The 19155-nt window shown below is 46.0% G+C and overlaps 1 protein-coding gene across 1 annotated transcript in view; it reads right to left on the bottom strand.

Annotated features, from left to right (window-relative positions):
• The window catches only part of FKBP4 (FKBP prolyl isomerase 4), a 35889-nt gene extending 18265 nt beyond the window's left edge, over positions 1-17624 (bottom strand). The window contains exons 1-3 of the mRNA XM_075002678.1: positions 17316-17624; positions 9557-9701; positions 5985-6127 (exon numbers count right to left, since the gene is read on the bottom strand). Coding sequence (XP_074858779.1) covers positions 5985-6127; positions 9557-9701; positions 17316-17399 — 372 coding nt within the window. The 5' untranslated portion in view covers positions 17400-17624. The remainder of the gene's footprint in view (positions 1-5984; positions 6128-9556; positions 9702-17315) is intronic.
• Positions 17625-19155: the final 1531 nt, after the last annotated feature.

Genomic DNA, 19155 nt, shown 5'->3' with positions numbered 1-19155 from the left:
ACGGTTAGTAATTTAAATAATTCACTTTGCAATACATCAGTCTTCAAAGTGGTCTACTCTCCAGCTGTGTGTGTTGGAAGTTATTAGGGGAAAAAAAAATTTTTTACCTTAGCTAATCTTTATGGCTTGTTTAGTCAGTCAACCAGGTTAGCATTTATCACTCAAATATAAAACAGAGAGCTACTGTAAGAGAAATCTACAGTTGTCAGTCACCACTGTCATTTTCTTATTTGATATTATATAATACATACCCCTTATTTTGGGGCATCATGGCCACAGACTACGACAGTGATACCATAAGTCTATTCCCTATTTTCTTTCAGCATAATTCAGCTTTTCCAAGGAAACTCCATTCTATATTGTTTTCTCAAACCACAGACGTGCCAGTGAGTTCAATTAGGCTCACTCCAAATTGAAGTGCACTCTTTAAGCACAGTCAGTCTTAGCTATTTTGGTAACTTGATTTAAATTAATGATATTTTTTTGGTGATTTAAATCATAATTTAAAAACAAATTATTAAAATTACCTTGATTAAAAATCAATCCACCGTGACACCTAGCATGACTAAATTCATGCCTGGCCATAAGCTGAACTCTTGTGTAATGGAGAGACTTAGCTCAGCCTCCAGCTAAAGAATGAGTGCTGCCTGACCTACCAGAGAAACAGGTGCTCACCAGAGCTGCTTCTGTAACTAGCCAAATAGAATGTTTTGTTTTGGGGGTTTGATTCTAATGTGCCAATATGTATTTCTGGTCAGATGGCAGCTGCACATGCTCAAGAACAATTACACTAAGGTTAAATTTAAATTATTTGTCCCTTTGACCCTGGGATAATTCACATCATTGCGTTACTGGCTGTCACGAGTGGAGGTTTAAATCCTCAGGCACTGAAGCTGTCAGCACCGAAGTGGTAGCTTCCTTTTCTCAGGCAGTCTTCATTATTCCACTTGTGTGCGCACGCACCTGCACATACCCAGCTATCTACAGAAGGAACTAGCACAGCCCAACAATCTAATACTTATTAACCATAGCTAGCTGGAAGGTGAAATCCTGACTAATGATGACTGCAAGGTCTTTATTTTATTTATAGATTGTGAACCCTTTATTCCCATTCGCAAAACCAGTGAACTGCATCTGCAGCCCAATTAATTTCAGTGGACTTGCTCATATCAGCACATGCTCATTATTGGTAGTAAGGTCTTACAATTTAGCCCTCACTCCCAACAGTCTTTCCCCCGCATCATTCTTCAGCACCAGACGTATCTTCATGAAGAAAAGTGGTCAGTGCTCAGAAGTTAATCAGAGAATGGAGGAAAGACATGTGGAAGTGTCATGCTAGACTTTATTTACATTACCAATAGTGCTGACCAACTTCCATTTTCTATTAAGGAAGAACTGAAAGAAAGAAACTGATGACTATACTTCTATACATTTTAGAAGTCGGTGTACAAACTATGGCATTGTCTATGCTTACAACTGGACATTAACTATGTTGGTACATTTAAAGCAGCAGAACACTCTGGTATACATGGTTATACTTATGCCGGCTCAGCAAAGCAAAATAAGCATTAGCCGCCTAAGACACTTTAATAGCAACATATATGCATCTACACTAGATTTGTTTTTTTGCCAGCTTAGCTATGCTGGGAAAACACAACCCCCTCTCCAGACAGACAGGCTATACCAGTTAACAATTCAGCACTGATCAAGCTTTGAACTAATAAGTTTCTGATACCCTTAACGTGGCCAAGTAAAAGCCCCTTACTGCTAGAAAAACGAGAATGAGTGACAGTCAGAAATGGAGACCTTGACCTACAATGCAGCCTCTTAATGATGTGGGCCATTCTGTTAAAGACCTGAGAATGTGTGTCCTAGAGCACACAGAATTTAGAAACAGACTTGAGAGATTTGTGAATTGGAAATCATATTCAAATTTGACACATTAACACATACTATGAACAGAGACATCAGTTACCTCATGCATTACAAGGACTGCTTCCCTCCCTTTGATCCTCGTAATTATCTCAGGCAGGACACTTACCATCCCGCCTCCCCTTATCCCCCTCCTTCAGTCCTATTTGATTTTGTCAGTTTTTACTGCAAATTTTTTTTGTCCACTGCACTTATAAATGTCAGTCTGAATTGGAAATGAGAGCCATCTGATGAAGTGGGTCTGTCCTGCAAAACCTTATCACTGAATAAATCATTTTGTTAGCCTTTTAAGTGTTAAATTTCTGCTGTTTTGTTGGAGTACAGACTAACATGGCTACCTCTCTGTTACTATTCTTAATGACGAAACATTTAAATAATTTAATGAATGGAATACTTAGAAAAAAAACACAAAAGCATTTTGTTTGCTTTTACAAGCAAGACAGTGTTGGCTATACAAAGGTTGTATTCTTGTGCCACTCAGCCACAGAACTGCTGGAACAGCGGTCAAGTAATTAGCCTTGGTATCTCTTCTCCTCCTCATCTCCCTCCCCGGAAGAATACGTTTGTACAAAGTCGTCCTCTCACTCTGATGGAAGGAACCATAAAAATGTCAAATATTCTTTTTTATTTGCAAAGATCTCAGTTCAAAATCTAAGTACATCTCCCAAACCAAGCTGTTTGTGCAGGTCCATCTCCCGGTCGGTGTCAGGCCCGCCTGTGTCGACCACTGCTGACAGCTCACAGACATCCTTTGGGCCGAGGAGCTGTTCCAATGCCCGGTAATGCAAGCACCTCGGGCCAGCCCCTGCACCCAATCGCCTGCGGGCATCTCTGGCCCGGCTGTAGGCCTGCCTCAGCTCCTTGACCTTTGATCGAACCTGAGCAGCCGTGCACTGGGGGGTGTCCCCGCTTCTGCGGCCCCAGTGACAGCCGCTCTAAGGCAGCTGCGTTACGGGGCCATCTAGTGCTGTGGAGCAGCACCTCCTCCTCCGCCTGGAGGCCGAAGAGGTTTTTTACCTCGGCCTCTGTCTAGGCGGGGCCCCTCCTTTTCTGCCTTTGGCTCTCCTGAGGCAACTCCTTGGGCTGGGAAGTGGTGGCCCCCGGAGTCTGGGAGGGGGGGCCTCACCCTCCAGCCGATGGGCCGTGTGGTGCATCTATCTGGACTGCTGCAGCGTGTGCCAGGCAGAGCTTGTGATCCTCAGGCCCTGGGTGCGCACACAGCTTCCTGCATGGGGTTTCCGGGGCCGTGTGGCTTTAAAGGGGCTGGTCGAGGGACCAAAGAACCCCACCAGGGCTTGTCAGTGTCTCTACACTCCCTGGAGCCGCCACCACGGCAGACCCACAATTTCAGAATTGCAGCCCGGAGCGTCTACACACGCCCCATTTCAAAATTTGGTTTCGAAAGGGGACGCTCTTCCCAATCCTGGATGGGAAGAGCCGTTTTGAAATTCATGCCCCTTTTCGCCAAAAACAATTTCGAAAGAGGCTGTTTGGCATGTAGATGCTCCACAGCCTCTTTCGAAATGGAGCCTTCTTTCAAAATTAATTTTGAAACAAGAGACTAGTGTAGGTGCACCCGGTATGCAGAACATCTGAATAAAAAGATGGTCGTATGGAACAATTCCTCTCCCCCCACGCATGCACACACTTCCATTCACAAACACAGAACTTCCTTATGGCAGCTGCAGCAACTGCTCACATGGATGAAGTTACAACAGGAAAAATTACAATACAAAGAACAAGATTTAGTGACTTAAGTTTTGTTCCCTTTGACATGAGTCAACTTCCCCTTCCTATCCATGCTGTTCCTCTCCCCCACAACCTCAGCGTAGATATATGTTGCCAAAATACTTCATTCTCTCCCCACCCCTTCACTCCTCTACTCTTGCTGGCAGACAAACTCTAATTACAAGGTGGCTTTCATATTTGAAGGCTGCGCCCACCTCCTCTCATCTAAGAGTGTCTCCCCACAGAAGTCAGTAGCTTGCCTCCTTCTGTTTCTAACTTCGTTTATAGGCCTCCAGGCTGCTTGCAGTGAAGACACTGGACATCTGTAGCAGCAGGAGGAAGGGAAGAATGCCAGCAATAAGACCAAGATCCACAAATGGACTTGGGCACCTCTACAATCCACAAAAACCAATGCTTGTTTGAGACCTAACCCTGCAAGTACCTAAACTCACTCAGCACCTGAATGTCACTGAAAAAGTTCTTTAGATGCCTAAGTTCCTGTCTCTAGGCACATTGGTGTCCTGACACTTCACAACTCCCATCTAAACCCTCGTGATCCTGGAACCAGAGAAAGCTAAGCATTGCCCACACCTCTCTAACGTGGGGGTCCTGATGCTGTGTTCAGAAGACTGGATCACTGCCCATTCAAACAGATGGTGAAGGTGGTCCTTCCCTTTCAGCTTTTGAGACCAGGGTCTAAAGCACTCACCTGGGAGGTGGGAGACCCCAATTCAATTCCACCCTCTGCCTAATGGAAAAGAGATCTCTCAACAGGGATCTTCCACTTCTCAACCGAGTGCCCTCACCACTGAGCTATGGAATAGGCAGAAACCTACATCAGACTTTCTCCTGCTGCAGCTGTTCCATTCTGAATGAGTAATTATGTGGTCACTAGGGCAGGTGAACTGGACTTAGGGCATCCCATATCCTAACCACTAGGCTACAGAGGTCCCCTCTCTCTCTGGCCCAATGGCTACCTGAGCACCCACAGGAAACTAACCAGGCTTTGTGGATTCCAATGATGTCTCCCCCCGTCCCACTGATGGTTGCAGTGTTCAAGTCCTTTTGTGGATCCAGACATATGTGACCAGCCACCTCTCTGCATGTCACCCATGTACTCTGCACCACAGTGCAACAACTCTCTTAAATTACTGTAGTGATAAGCAAGATAATCCATTCTTGCAGAACTATAATTTGGTATCTTATAAATTTCTCTAAACATCTCAGCTGGGGCTGGTCTAATTCTGGAACAAGCTGGTTTAGAACTCTCTCAAATTGTGTGAAATTTTGTGGTAAAAGCAATTGTACAACTTAAACAGAAGTTTGCCCCATAAAAGCTAACTCCTCACCTACCTTGCCTCTTAAGATTTGAAGAGATATTTAGCCTACAATTGCTACTGTTAGTGGCTTTTTAGGATAAACGAAAAATTGTTTTCAATAAAGCGAAAAGTGGGACTGGCTGAAGCCTTCAAATCTTCCAGTTTTCTTCCTTCACTTTTAAGATCCTTCAGCATGAGATAGGGTTTGTAAAATGTTTTCCTAAATGAATTATACCTATAAGAATGAATTAGGGAACTTGAACAGCTACAGGGGCACATAGGCAGCACTTCAGTGTAGATATTACTTATACCGATGGAAAGCTCTGAAAAGCAGTCGCTAGGTTGAGAAGAATTTTTCCTTCAACCCAGCTCAGTCTACACAAGGGATAAGACCCACTGCTCTCGCTCTCGCTGTCTGTCTGTCTGTCTGTGTGTGTGTGTCTGTGTGTACACAGATGCTTATCCCAATTCTATAAAACTCCTTAAGTTAAGTCTCCTCATTTAACACAGAAGCAGCTGGGAACAGCACTCTGGAATTCTCATTCTCTACACTTCTACACCACCCTTTCTCCTTGCAGTATTTCACTCTTCCAATGTATTATTTAAGGTACTGCTTTGGATCCTACCTTAGAGTGAACTACACTGCTACATCATTCTCCCTTACATTTGCAACCAGATCTGTAGCATACATGAGATGAAAATTAACAGGCCACACCGTTCTCTCTTTCACTCCTTTACCCTTTCTACATGTTCATAAGATGGGGTAAGATATTCAAAATAAAATTAGCTAGTCCACTCTAGGTCTGATGACGGTCCTGGTTTCTGAGGGCAAGGACTGTCTGTCCTACTTTGTTCCCACTGACAGATTACTCAGTCCTCCAAGATAATGAAAGGAATTTAAAAATAAGGAAGTGTCACCTAGTGGAGTTGAGAGGCACTCCCTACATTCTACAGTAAATGCACCATCTTTCTTACACAGAAAGTAATCTTATTGGCAGTCCTTACCTCAAAAATCAGTGTGGCATTGGGAGGTATTTTAGGGGGGCTCCCAGCAGAACCATAGGCATATTCTGGTTTGCACGTAATCCGACAGATTTCTCCAACCTTCATAGTTGCTACAGCAATGTCCCAGGCTTTGATCACCTCACCTGCACAAATCAGAGCTCAATCATATAAATGCTAGGCACACATCAAAGCAGGCAACGGGGCCTGGGCTGTTCAATATATTAAAATTAAACTTAAAGTGAGATGACATTTGATATGATAGCAGGGAGATGTTTACAACCGTCCTATGGATAGAAAGATTAAGATTCTCTTCTTGGAAGGGAAATAAACATTTCACTCAGGATCAACAACTGAAAACACTAGCACAGTAGGGTCACAACATTTGCGGGGTTCCATGTCAAGAACCCTCACAAATGTTGACTTTTGCAACTACAGGGGGCTTGGAGCCCCAGGGAAGCCAAAGCCACGATCAACTGAATTTGTGAGTGTCACACATGTGACTGTTGTGATCTTGCTGTTGTGCAGATGAAACCCAGCTGTCATCCAATATGAATAAAGCACAAAAATGGTGCAAGGTCAGATGTGATTGACTGCTGAGTGCCCTTGCAAGACATCTCATAGGAACTTGACTTTGGAGTGCGTGCCCAGCACTCTCCAAGAGTGATCCCACTTCAGGGAAATCTCAGACTGCCACCCCAACATCAATAGCTACTGCTGACAATTCACAACCAGGTAGTCTAAAAGTAACTACATCTAAATATGAAGTGATTCTGGTCTTTACTATTATTTTTACACAAAACACCCAAGAGTTGAATGGGCACTCAGACTTCATTCTGCTCTCACTTCAGCTTGTATACACCTGGAATAATTCAACTCAAGATATGCAAATAATCAAAGTCTGGCCTAGAGCACTTAACCCTAAATTTGTCCCACCCCACAATCTTTTGTCTCGAGTGCAAGCCATCTGAAACAGGAATCATGTCTGAGGTTCCCTTCATGCTGCCAAGTGCTGTGAAGTAATAAATAAAAAACCATAATAAAACAACTTGGAAGAAGAAGGTCTTAGGGCGTGAGATTTTTCAGTTTGAAAACAGAGAATCCACAACAATGGCCTCTCTCTTTGTACTTTATAATTGGCAGAAGCCAGCACAAATGTTATCCAGATACCCTTCAACATGAAACATAGACAAAGCAGCTCTGCTACTGCTGAGGACAGCTGGGACACTAACTCCTTTACCCATCCCTTGCCTTGTTCCTCCCCACTACCTCTGCCCTCCCCCATCCCCAAAAAAGTGACACACAAGGAGGAAAAAATGTTTCTTCTGAAGCCAAAGACCAAACAGAGGCCTGCATACCCAAAGACATGGCCGTATGAAGCCGTCTTATTCACTGCCCCAGACCCAATGGGTATACTATTCCTTGCATTAGTTATTTTAGAGAGGTCAATTTTTCCCTGTCCCCTAACTTTAACTGTATTGAAATTTTTGTACTGATAAATTTTAAGTGCCAAGTACAAAATGTCTGGGAGAAATTGGAGTTTGGGAAATGTTGGAAAGTGTGACTAGCTTCAACTGTCTCCCTTGGCGCCAGAAGCCACGTCTCTCTACTTTCCCACTCCCTTCTGCCCAAGTATGGCTTTGAAATATGGGGACAGAGGAGCTGGTTTGCTCATTCTCCATCACATCTTGACAGCTGTGTCTTTCCCTGGCAGAACACTTGTTCTGCAGCCGGGAAGCAGCAGGAGCACATGGAGCCCCTTTTGAAAGGTAAGTCCTGGGGTTGGGGGAGCAGTTGGGGAGGGTTAAACCTGGTGGTAGGTTGGGCCATGGGAGAGGGGCAGGGGCAGGATTAAGCCTGGGGTGGGTTAGGGCTGCAGGGGGAGCAGGGGATGGAGCTGAGGCAGAGATGCATGCAGGGAGGCAGTTGAACTGGGACAGTGGGGTCGAGCTAGAGCCATCCATGGGGATGGTGAGATGGGCCATGGGGGTTTGAACGGGAGACACGTGTGGGTGGTGAGCTGCACACACAGGGAGTCTGAACAAGGGCCTGGGATAAGGTTGAGAAGGAGCTGTGCATGAGGGGCGGTGACCCAGAGCCAGAGCTGGGTGCGGGGCTGGGGGGTGAACCGGAGCTACGTGCTGGTGGTGAGTGGGGCTGGGGGGAGGCTGAACCAGTGACATGTGGGGCCGGGAGGTGGTTGAACTGGAGCCACATGCAGGGGGTTTGAACTGGAGCCAGGAGTGGGGGGGTTGAGCCAGGGTGAGCGGGATTTTGAGTTGCACTTAATGTACAGTTCAGGGTGAATCCCCTACTGAGATGAATATGCCACTTCAATTATTTAGGCCAGGGGTGAGCAAACTTTTTACGCTGACGTCCCACTATTTGTCCCTGCAATTAGTAGGGCGCCCTCAACCTGTACAGTAATCCCCCAACATACGTCATTTTGAATGTGTGTGTGTGTATATCTTGCATTTAGGGGGTAGGGGGGCAGTGCCACGGGAACGGGGAGATCCCACAGCTGAAAGCCGCAGAGCAATGCCCTGCCAGCAGAGCCAGCGCTGGGTCCCTGGCCCCATAGCTGGGAAGCAGCTTGGCTCGCAGTGGAAGCCCCAGATAAGGCTGCCACTTGGTTCCCAGTTCCCCACTGCTTGCAGGACCTGGGAAGCTGACCAGCCATGAGTAAATCAGTTTCCCAGGTCCCGCAAGCCCAGGGGAGACGGGAACCAGGATGCAGCCTGGTTCCCATCTCCCCTTGACTTGAGTGAAAATTTGAGTTATGTGGAGCTTGCAGGAACACAACCCCCAAGTAACTTGAGGGTTTAGTGTAATCCAAACTGACGAACATTTCGGTTTTGTTCAAATGAAAAACAAAACAAAATAAAAACAAACAAAAAACCTTTCAGCATATGTAAGAAATTAAGTGTGTAGAATGAAAAACAGTAACATATTTCAATATTTTAAATGAGATGGGTGAGCCTGAGACCCAGCAGCCAACCATGCTGTACCCTTATGAGGTTTCACGCCTCCCACTTTGCTCATTCACGATTTAGATGATTGCTCCAGATCATCTAAAGCCTTAGGGCTTCCCTATATGGAGAAATTAATCTATACTGCAATAGGATGTTATTTAAAGGGAATAGTTTTTCCCTGATTAACTTTGTATATGGAAGATATTATTCTGAAATAAGAATGTCTTATTCCATGTTGGTTTAATCTAATCTACTCTGCAAGTGTACTAAGAAAATCAGGAAGAACACAATCTTATTCCATTTTAAGAACATTCATCAAGAGAGCTAATTAGGCAGAGTTAACCAGAAATGACTTCCCACGTTGGTAAATGCTTTACTGCACTGACTACACTCCACTCACATTCAAAAGACTTTCTTCAAAAATCCCAAGAGACATATTTCATTAATTTTATGAAATTAATGTCTGATTTTTAGAGCTCAAATATGTAGGAACCATAAAACATGCAATTATGTAACAATTAAACAGAGCCACTATCATTATACAAGGGGTCTCAGTCCAAAAGGTTTCAAACAGACTGTAAAATGCAGAACACAGGACATTACCTTTCCCCAAATCGAATGTGAACTTGTCTTTCCTGTCCAGGCTGGAATCAAACTTTGTGCCATCCAGAAGCCATCCTGTATAATGGACAGCCACTTTATCACCAATCATGGGAAACTCTGTCCCAGTTCCCTCCTTCTTGATAACCTGGGAAAGAAATGCTGAATAAGTGAAACTGACATACATACAAAAACAGTCTGGATAAAGTAACACAACTGTGCCATGTGTAACACTAGGCAAGCCTACACTAGCCTAAGAGGTAACACTTTGTTCTTTAGATTAGAAATTACAAAAAACAGCTCAGCTTCCTTAACTACAGATTTCCTTGACAATTCTAATTGGAAGATTACTACTGTGCTCTATTCACCTTAAAATACTACCTGGGTACAATAAGCTATTATTGCATTTAAACTATTTGGGGTTGGCAGATACACTTTTTGGTCTCAAAGACAAAGACCAAAATTTTGAAACTCTGAATCTAAGAGTCAGGTACCTAAGAATACATTAGCCACCTAGATTTTGGAGCCTTAACTACAAGCACCCAGAATGAAAACTGCAGCCCTGAAAGATGCACTAACTCTCTGAAGGGAAGCAAGTGAAACTACCACATTTCCAATGGAGTTTAAAAAAAAAAAACAAAAAACCACACAGTACAGGTTGAACCTCCTTAATCTGGAACTCCCTCATCCAGCAAACCCTGTAATTCAGCATGATTTTAGTTACTTGCATTACCACTTACCATTTCTGAGTCACTATAGGGGCTTGTCTGCATACTTGGCTCAATCTAACTCTTCATCTTCCCCCCCACCCCTCCACTCTGATTTGCTCACCTTGATTATCTTTTTCTGATTTGTCCTCCTTGCTTACTGTTTTTGGTTCTCTGTGTCTTAAATATTGAGTCTGTTCTGGTCTGGCTATGGTCTGAAGCAGTGGGTCTGTCCCACCAAAGCTCACCTAATAAACTATTTTGCTAGTCTTTAAAGTGCTAGTTGACTGCTTTTTGTTTTGCTAGTGTATAGACTAGCATGGCTTACTCTCTGCTACCACTTACCATGAGTGTGGCCAAGTTTCCCATGGTCCCATAAATTTTGTTTACAACCACCCGTCCTGACTCTCAGTGTTCGGTGGTGTTATTTAGCCATAGTTTACTCCTAACCATCTTCTAAGAGCCCAATAAGCAATGGAAGTGTTGGTAACATGTTAGAAAACATTGACCCCCTGTCCCCCAGGGCAACTCCTTCATCCAGCACTGGTCAGGTCCCGAGAGTGCCATATGAGAGCGGTTCAACCTGTACCTCTAAATCCAACTACAGGATCTACCCATCACAAAATGGTACAGCAGGGGTGGGGAACCTTTTACAGGTCTGGAGGGGGTGTGGGACACTGACCCAGAAGGAAAGGGGAAAAAAAAAAAAAAATCAGATGGGGGCCACAAGAGTGACAAAAACAACCAAGCCTCACTGACATGGCCCAACTGAAAACAAACAAACAAAGGATACTCATTCCCCTCACACACCAGCCCCAGAGCCTAAGGGGGCCAGGGCTAGTAGATTTTGTCCCCCTCTTCCCCTGCCTCTGGGGTTGGGCCAAAAATGAGAGGTTCATTGTGGGAGGAGGCTGTCAGGAGACCGGCTTGAGGTGAGTGGTTGCCAGGGGATGGGGGGAGGTACAAGAGTGGGGGCACTCACCTAGCGCAGCTCACTGCTGTTCTCCCAGCCATGACAGAGGAAGAGCAGCAGCAGGCAGAGATGCGTTTTCCCCCTGCCAGGCAGAACGCATGGGCCCAATCCAGCCCTGGCTTCCCTGATAAGAGCCTGTGAGGCTCAGGGCTCCACTCAGGGGCTGGATCCAGGCAGCTGTGTCCCAGATCCAGACCTTGGGTGCATCAGTTCCCCACTCCGGTGGCACAGATTAAGAGAGTTTTAGCACAATACTGGGGATTATTTTAGCAAGGAGAGAAAAGTGATCACTGGAAGGAAATCACTAACATACTCAAGGAAATACCTTTATCCCAACATTGACTGTTAAATACATTCGTAAAGAACTGTTTACATAACCGCCTCACAGCACAGTTCCTATTTAGAAATGGACACTTCATTATTCCTTGAGACGTTAAATGGACATCATTTAAAAGTTTGAAAGCAACAAAAGTAATGTATAATCCATAAAACCTTAATTCTGTTTCCTTGTGCATTTGCTTGATGTCTGTCCCACACAAAGAGATAACACTTAGAGTGCATAAATGCTTTAACACAAAGAGAAAGAAACCCTGTGTCTTTCTATGTGAGGACAAGTTCTAACACTAGGTGGGGAGTTAAGCCTTCTACTTCCAAATCCAAATACTATCCAGTGAGGGACAGTTAAAGCTCTTAGTTACATGTTACTCGTTCATCCACAGACTTTTTGAAATTTGTAAAGGTGTGTGTGGAAAAAGGAAGTTAGGGGTGTTAAACCCCATTTAACTGGTTAACCAATTAAATGCTAGGTTTAATCAGTTAACCAATTAAACAGGTGAGGGGAGGGGCTGGGGCAGCCACTGCATCCCAGCTGGACTGGAGCAGCCCTCCCTGCCGCAGGCAGGGGCTACTCCAGCCAGGCTGGAATACCCCCACTGAACGGGCGCCAGAGACCAGGACGGCTGGCTGGAGCATCTCTGCCATTGGTGGGAGCAGGCCATGCTGTCCTGGAACAGACCTGGCCCACTGCATGGGGCGGCCCTGGATAAGGCTACTCCAGACTCCATGCCTGGATGGAGCATCCACACCTGCAACCTGCTGTTTTATGTGGATGACTGGGCACAGCCGCTATAAGAACCAGGCAACTGGTGAAGACCCATGTGGAGCTAGCTGCCTCTTGCAAAGGTGTCTGAATGAGGATTGGAGCAGGAGGGAGTTAGATGGGGGGCTGGGGGTGGGGTAAGAGTGGGGGCTAGTGGTGCCTGGCTTTGTGGGTGGGAGGGAGGGGCTCAGGTGGGTGGCTCACAGGGTTTGTGGGGCTCAGGCTGGCAGGTGGGTGACTGGCCCTGACAGCATGAGCTGGGAAGCAGGCAGCTGGCCCCACCAGCGTGGGGCTTGGGCGGCTGGTGAGCAGGTAGTTGGTCCCTGGCAGTGCAGGGCTTGGGCAGGCAGACAGCTTGGGCAGGTGGCTCTGGCAGTGCAGATCTCATGCAGGTGGGTGGCTGGTACGGGGGCTCAGACACCCGGTACCCACAAGGGACCAAGAAAAAACTATTTATGCTTATTTTTAATTTTAAATAACATTTTTCTATCTCGTTTTTGTGTTTATTTTAAATTATGAATTGAATTTTTTGTTAAAAGGGGGGTTAGATGATGATAAAGAAGATGTGGGGGGAGGGGCATAAAGGATTCTCAAAAATCAAGGGGGAGGGTGATGCCGAAAAGTATGGGAACCACTGTCCTAAGGTATGAGACCTTACCAAGTAGTAGAAACCAGAGAAGTTTGTAAGTAGAAGAGACAGAACTAAAGCCAGCCCAGCACTTCAAGTGAGCCAAAGGATACTAGGGAAGAATGGAATGATTCATTTTGCTTGTGTTCCATCTGTACCTCCAAAGCTATGGGAAGGTCAAATGAGGAAGATGTACGTGCAGTGCAGCCTAGTAAAACTCAGACTGCCAAGAGTTGCACATACTTACCTGTGCATGTCTTAATGAAGATTGTGCCTCTAGAGCTTATAAATCAAAACAGATTTTCACTGGAACAGCAAACTATTTCCCTCTAAATTATTTACTTCCTTCTTCAAACTGATACAACTGCCCTCCTCCAAAAAAAGATTCCAAATGAGGAAACCCTAAAAAACCCAATCCCTCCTTACAAATCAGTTAAAAATTTATTTACACTGTGTGCGGCTTCCACCAGTTTCATTCTTAAAAAAGGACTCAACTGTGACACCTGAGGTAAGTAAGCACAGAAAGTCTCAGAGCAAAATGGTAGAAACGGAATTATCAGCAAACTGAAACAGGGTTATAGTAAGGGAACTCTGGCAGTGCCAGCTGTTTAACAGGAAAAACATCCTTACTTGTGCAGATTTACATAGGGAGAGTAGCTCAAATGCTAAGTACAACCCACTGTATGATGGCCAATAGCTGCCATTCCTCCCACCCAGTCAGCACATTGCTTAAAAAAAAAAAAAAGCCACCACACACTGATGAACCTAAACAACTTCATGACAGCTATCAATGAAGACAGAAACTCAAGCATCTGCTATGGCTGCGGGCCTCAATTTTTGGATTTAGAGAAGTATATCACATGGAAACAACACATAGTCCTTAGTATCACCAACTGTAAGCCACCCGCTATGTCAAATTTAAAACCAAAAAAAGCTATTTTATATTTTTAGAATATTTTGCCCTGATTTGTCAGCAGTAGCTATTGAGGTTGGGGTGCTAATCTGAGAGCTCCTTGAAGTGGGATCACTGTCAGAAAGCAATAGGCACCTACTCTGAAGAATCAGGCTCCTTTAGGATATCTCAGAGAGGGCACTCAGAAATCAGACGTATCTGACCTTGCACCATTCTTGTGTTTCATTCATTATGGCTAACAGCAGGTTTCAGCTGAACTACCAGGGCTTTCAGTTGCTGATCCTGACTGAAATGTTTACACTTCCATTCCAAGAAAATAAACTATCTTTCCATTCACAGGAGGGTTATAAACACCTCCCTACTGTCATTAAATGTCATTTCATTTTTAGTTTAATTTTATTTATTGAACAGCTCCATGCCCTGAGCCTAAACTCTTAGGCCAAAAGCTGCTTGCAGTAACACCAAGGTACAGCCACTACATCTGATTATAATGTGTTGTTGCTGAGAAACAACAGCCACTATGAAAGCTATTCCACTGAAAAGGAGGTATGAGATCAGAGTCAGGCTCACTGATTTCAGTGGATTATGCCACGTTTAAGCTGCCAGTCTGAAGAATCTGGACAGACTTGCACAACTGAGAAAAAACTCTGTTGTTTCACTCCTCCCACTTGTGCTGCCTCTAAATCAATACACAAAAGCTCCTTGACTATTAGAGCCTCTTCTGCAACAAGAATGACAGAGGTAGCTCTGTTAGTCTGTATCTTCTAAAACAACAAGAAGTCCTATGGCACCTGATAGACTAACGGATATTTTGGAGCATAAGCTTTCATGGGCAAAGACTCGCTTTGCCACAAGCATCTGACAAAGCAGTTCTTTGCCCAGAAAAGCTTATGCTCCAAAACATCTGTTAGTCTATAAAGGTGCCATAGGACTTCTTGTTGTTTTGCAACAATTCCATAGTAGCACAAGAACAGGGGCAAACCACAGTGCTCTCTGTGCTAGTTCATCTGAACAGCTACGATCTCTACTGAAGTATATTTGGATTTGGGCATTTAGGGACTGACTACCTTCCATCCACCATAAATAAGGAATCCCTGAGCCTGCTGCTCCAACTCCATTATACTAATTTCATGCCAATGTAAATCAATAGACTTCTGCGGATGTAAGACTGGCACTTTTTCTAAATAATAGCTCCCTGACAAACTGATCAGTGAACTTCCCTCAACTTTGGTATGGCACAGATGACACAACTTCTGCTTACCATCTTTCCGTCTCTCCTTTACTCTCCATTCCTTCACCCCCCCCCCCACACTTACTCCTGGCCCTATTTCACCCACTGGGAAACTGCGTGCTGCTTAGGATAGGGACAAAACTTACTATTCTTGAGCCACAGCTTTGTGTTGTGGCAGTTCAGACACAGCCTGGATCAGCAAGTTACTTCCTGAGTCCATAGCTGTGTGAGATGCTCTTGTGGTCATCTGCATCATGCACCATCCTTCCCAGAAACAAGGAGGGAAAGCCTGTGGCTTGCAGCATGTTAAGTGCTAAGTGAAGATGAGGTGATCTCTGCTCAGTACCCCATGCCCTCCTTGGCAGGGGAACACTTTGGAAAATAGGACTTGACTTTGACAGGGTTGTCAAACTCCCCTCACCCTGCCCTGCCCCTGTCTGGATTTTATGTTTATGAAATAACACTATTTTCCAAAGTGTTCCCCTGCCAGGGATATAAGGGGTGCTGAGCAAAGAAGTACTCTTAGGAGATGCTGCATCACCACATCCTCACCCAAATTCATCACATTTTAAACCTCTATAGGCACCGGACATCAAAGAACACGGCGATCTGAGATATGCAACTAATTCTATACAGTGGCTGTATTTTGCCCATTTCCACACATATTATGTAAACGTCAAATTAAACCATGCTAGTTTCTGCAGTTTCCCTGACACGTGAATGAATCCTCCTCCCCCAGTATAAAATTTGAGTACAGGCCCAGACTAAAAGGAGGGCAAACAAAGTCTTTCATTCTTTATTGGTGCAGTGTGTGGGTGCCCTCGCTGCCCAGCATATTCACATTTCAATAAGACTAACCATGATCCCCAGCACTGACTTTTGAAAAGGGCCTGTGCAGTACAGTCCTCTGCAACAGGAATGAGAAACCACAGGGCCCCAGCCATCACAGCATAAACAGATAAAATGTACTTTGTTATAGGCGAGATTGGGTAAGCAAAAAAAAGATAGTAATGTGCAAGAAAACAATGAATCACCAGTTTATTACACAAAAATTGCACATTAATTCCATTTTTATATATATTAACTGAGGTTTTTAAAAGTAGGAGGGAGAAATCTCTCTCGGGAGATTTGCAGGGTTTTGTGAGTGGGATAAAAATGCAAGAAATAACGGAGCAGGTGGGAGTGGATATTGCAGGGCAGGATTTAACAGTCTTGTCAAGAGCTAGACTCCACAGTCTAAGTGGAGAAACAACAGTCAATATAACAAAATAAAAGCAAGCAAGCTATATAGGGTTTGCAAATTCAGAAAATAAATCAAGACTCCTGTCATGCGGGAAGGAAATATCCATGGCACCATTGCAATCAGCTTGGCAGTAAGCCATGCCTCTTAATGCTAAAGGCATAGATACTTAGCTCAGAGGAAAGCTGCATTTGGAGCTTGCCAAAAGCCCTGGAGATGCATTTATCGTACACAAAACGTGATCTACAGCAGTACCACCACCGCTTAAAAACGGAGAAGGGGCCCAAGATGACTATAGGTCCACACAGGTGGTGTTGTACCTTTGTCTGAGGAGGAGACAGCTCACCGTAAAATGGGAGCATCCCCTCCTGGGGCCTTTAGTGTCAGATTTACAGCTGCTGCAAACGAGCACAGTGCCCTGCCCGCCTGGGGAACCACATCCATCGCTCCAGTTGAGGATGAGGCCTATAGTCTCCACAGGATGCATCTGGCTCCCACCGAGAAACCACTTGTAAACCACACGCCACCTGCCTCCTACCACTCAGGCAGAGCCGCCGTTGCTACTGGACCCATGTGAGAAAACCCGGTCCGGATTCGGGGAGCAAAGGGTCGCAGTTCTCGCCAAGCGCCTGGCCCCTCACGAGAGGAAGGCGGCGACCGCCCTCCAGAGCCCACCTGCCGCAGGCCCACACGTGGCCGCGCGCCCCCGCCCGGAAAGCTACCATATACCAGCACAACACTCGCCGCAAAGCCCGGGCGGAAGGTCACCGCCCAGCCTGCAGGGCAGCGTTCGCACGGCAGCCGGCCCCGGCCACGTGTTGCAAGGCGCAGGCCGCCGCCTGATGCGACCCCCCGGCGCTACACCCCCCCGCCGCCCAGCCCAGGGAGCTCCCGCATGCGCCCCGCGCTGCTACCAGCGGCGCGCGCCCGCGCCCCTCCCCGGGCTCGGCCGAGCCCGCCCTGCGCCCTACCTTGAGCACCCCCCCATCGCCCTTGGGGGTGATGTCTACGCCCTCCACGGGAGCCCCCTCTGCTTTCATCTCCTCCGCAGTCATGGCGCGGGCGGCGGGCTGTATGGGGCGCTGAGCTCGCGACGGGGCTGCACGCGGCGCTGCGGGGACCGGCCGGGCGCGCGACGGGCCTGCGCTGGGTTGAGCGGAGCTGAGGTGAGGTGCGGCGCTGCGGGCGCTCAACGCGCGACTGGGCTGCGCGACGGCACAGACTCAGGCGCGAGCTCCGGCGGCGGCAGCGCCCGCAGCGACAGGAGGCGGGACTGAGAAGTTTCTAGAGGGACAGCACGGGCTGGTTAAAGGCCGGGCCGCGCCGGGGACCGCCTCTAAAGTTCGCCCTGCGCAAGCAGACGAAAAGCTGTGAGACGGCGGCAGGCGGCGCGATCCCTGAGCTACCAGGCAGGAGGAGAGCGGGTGCTGGGGTGTACGCCCGGCCCGGAGAGTCAGTCCTCTGTGCTACTGCATCCCGCTACCAGAGCCCGGCCCGCAGCTGCTCCCTCCACTGTCCTTCTTCCCTTCCTATGACTGGACACAGCTTACCGGACCTTGAATGGTCCCTTGTAGCCTGTTAACTACTTGGGCTAAACAATTCGATCCACCTTGTATTTAGCCGGGATACTTTGAGTACCTTAACTAGGCCTGAAGAAGAGCTGCGTGTAAGCATAAAGTCTTATTTTGCTCACCAACAGAAATCAGCCTAGTGCATCCTATTACTTCACTCATACCGTCCATCATTGCATCCACATGTCCCACGGGCAGGCAAGTCTTGTAAATTTCGCATCTCCGCACCCGACCAGTTAAGAGGCTTCCCACTGAAAGTAAAAAGAATGACACGTGATCCTGGGTAGCAGAAGCCAATTAAAGTCTTTTTGTCCTTCCTACCCTGCTCTCCCTTTATTTTTCTTTCCAGGGAAAAGGAGGTGGCATTCTGGAAGAGTGCCTTTTAAAATTGTTGCAATGATTATTAAGCATACTTTACATTTGTACATTAGTGTTTTGCATACTTCAAACATTTTAAATGTGGACAAGCTCTAACTTTCTTCCAAATGTCTTATCTTTAAAATTATTTTCACAATTTGAGGACTTCAGGAATTGAACCGCAGATTATTGTGCTTATTACAGGAGTGGGTGGGTTTAGGTCAAACTAGATGGTCACAAATGTGATTTCCCCATCTGGCCTTTAAGTAAATGCTCATTTACAGCTGAGATAAACAGCAAAGAGGGACAGAGAAGCAATGTAATGTGCCCCAGGTCACAGAATGAGACCATGGCAGAACTAGAAATAGAACTCAGGTCTCTTTACTTTTCTGTCAATCTCTCTAAAAATTGTGAGTTTAAAACAAACAAAAATGAGAAATGCAACACTGACCCTCCCATTTTAAAGGCCTGTTTCCTAACCAGACTTCTATTTGTGTAGGCAGAGTTTTGCAGCTGCAGTGAATTGTGCCTACTGTTTGTGACTGCCTTTTCCTAACAATTTATTGCAAGATAAACTTTTGCACACAAGTTACTGCAGCTTTGCCCTCACAAAAGTAATGCCTTGTTTGGAGGTAAGGCCCCCTTATGTTGCAATATGGCATAGGTAACGTTTTAAGCGCATGGGTACCTGTGCAAATATGGAGTAATTAGATTGACCTTAGTGCCAGTGGAATTACTTTGAATCTGCAGTGATGTACATGCAATTATTATTTGGGGTAGTTGCCTCGCCATGCCCGAGAATACATACTTGACTTCACGTTAACTTTTCGTTCTTGCCATTACATTAATGCAGTTTTTGGTTTGCCTTTTCTTTACCCTCACC

The sequence above is a fragment of the Carettochelys insculpta genome, chromosome 1 (assembly GCF_033958435.1).
Source record: "Carettochelys insculpta isolate YL-2023 chromosome 1, ASM3395843v1, whole genome shotgun sequence".
NCBI lineage: Eukaryota > Metazoa > Chordata > Testudines > Carettochelyidae > Carettochelys > Carettochelys insculpta.
The sequence above is the reverse complement of the archived record's forward strand: the minus strand, read 5'-3'. Positions and strand labels throughout refer to the sequence as shown.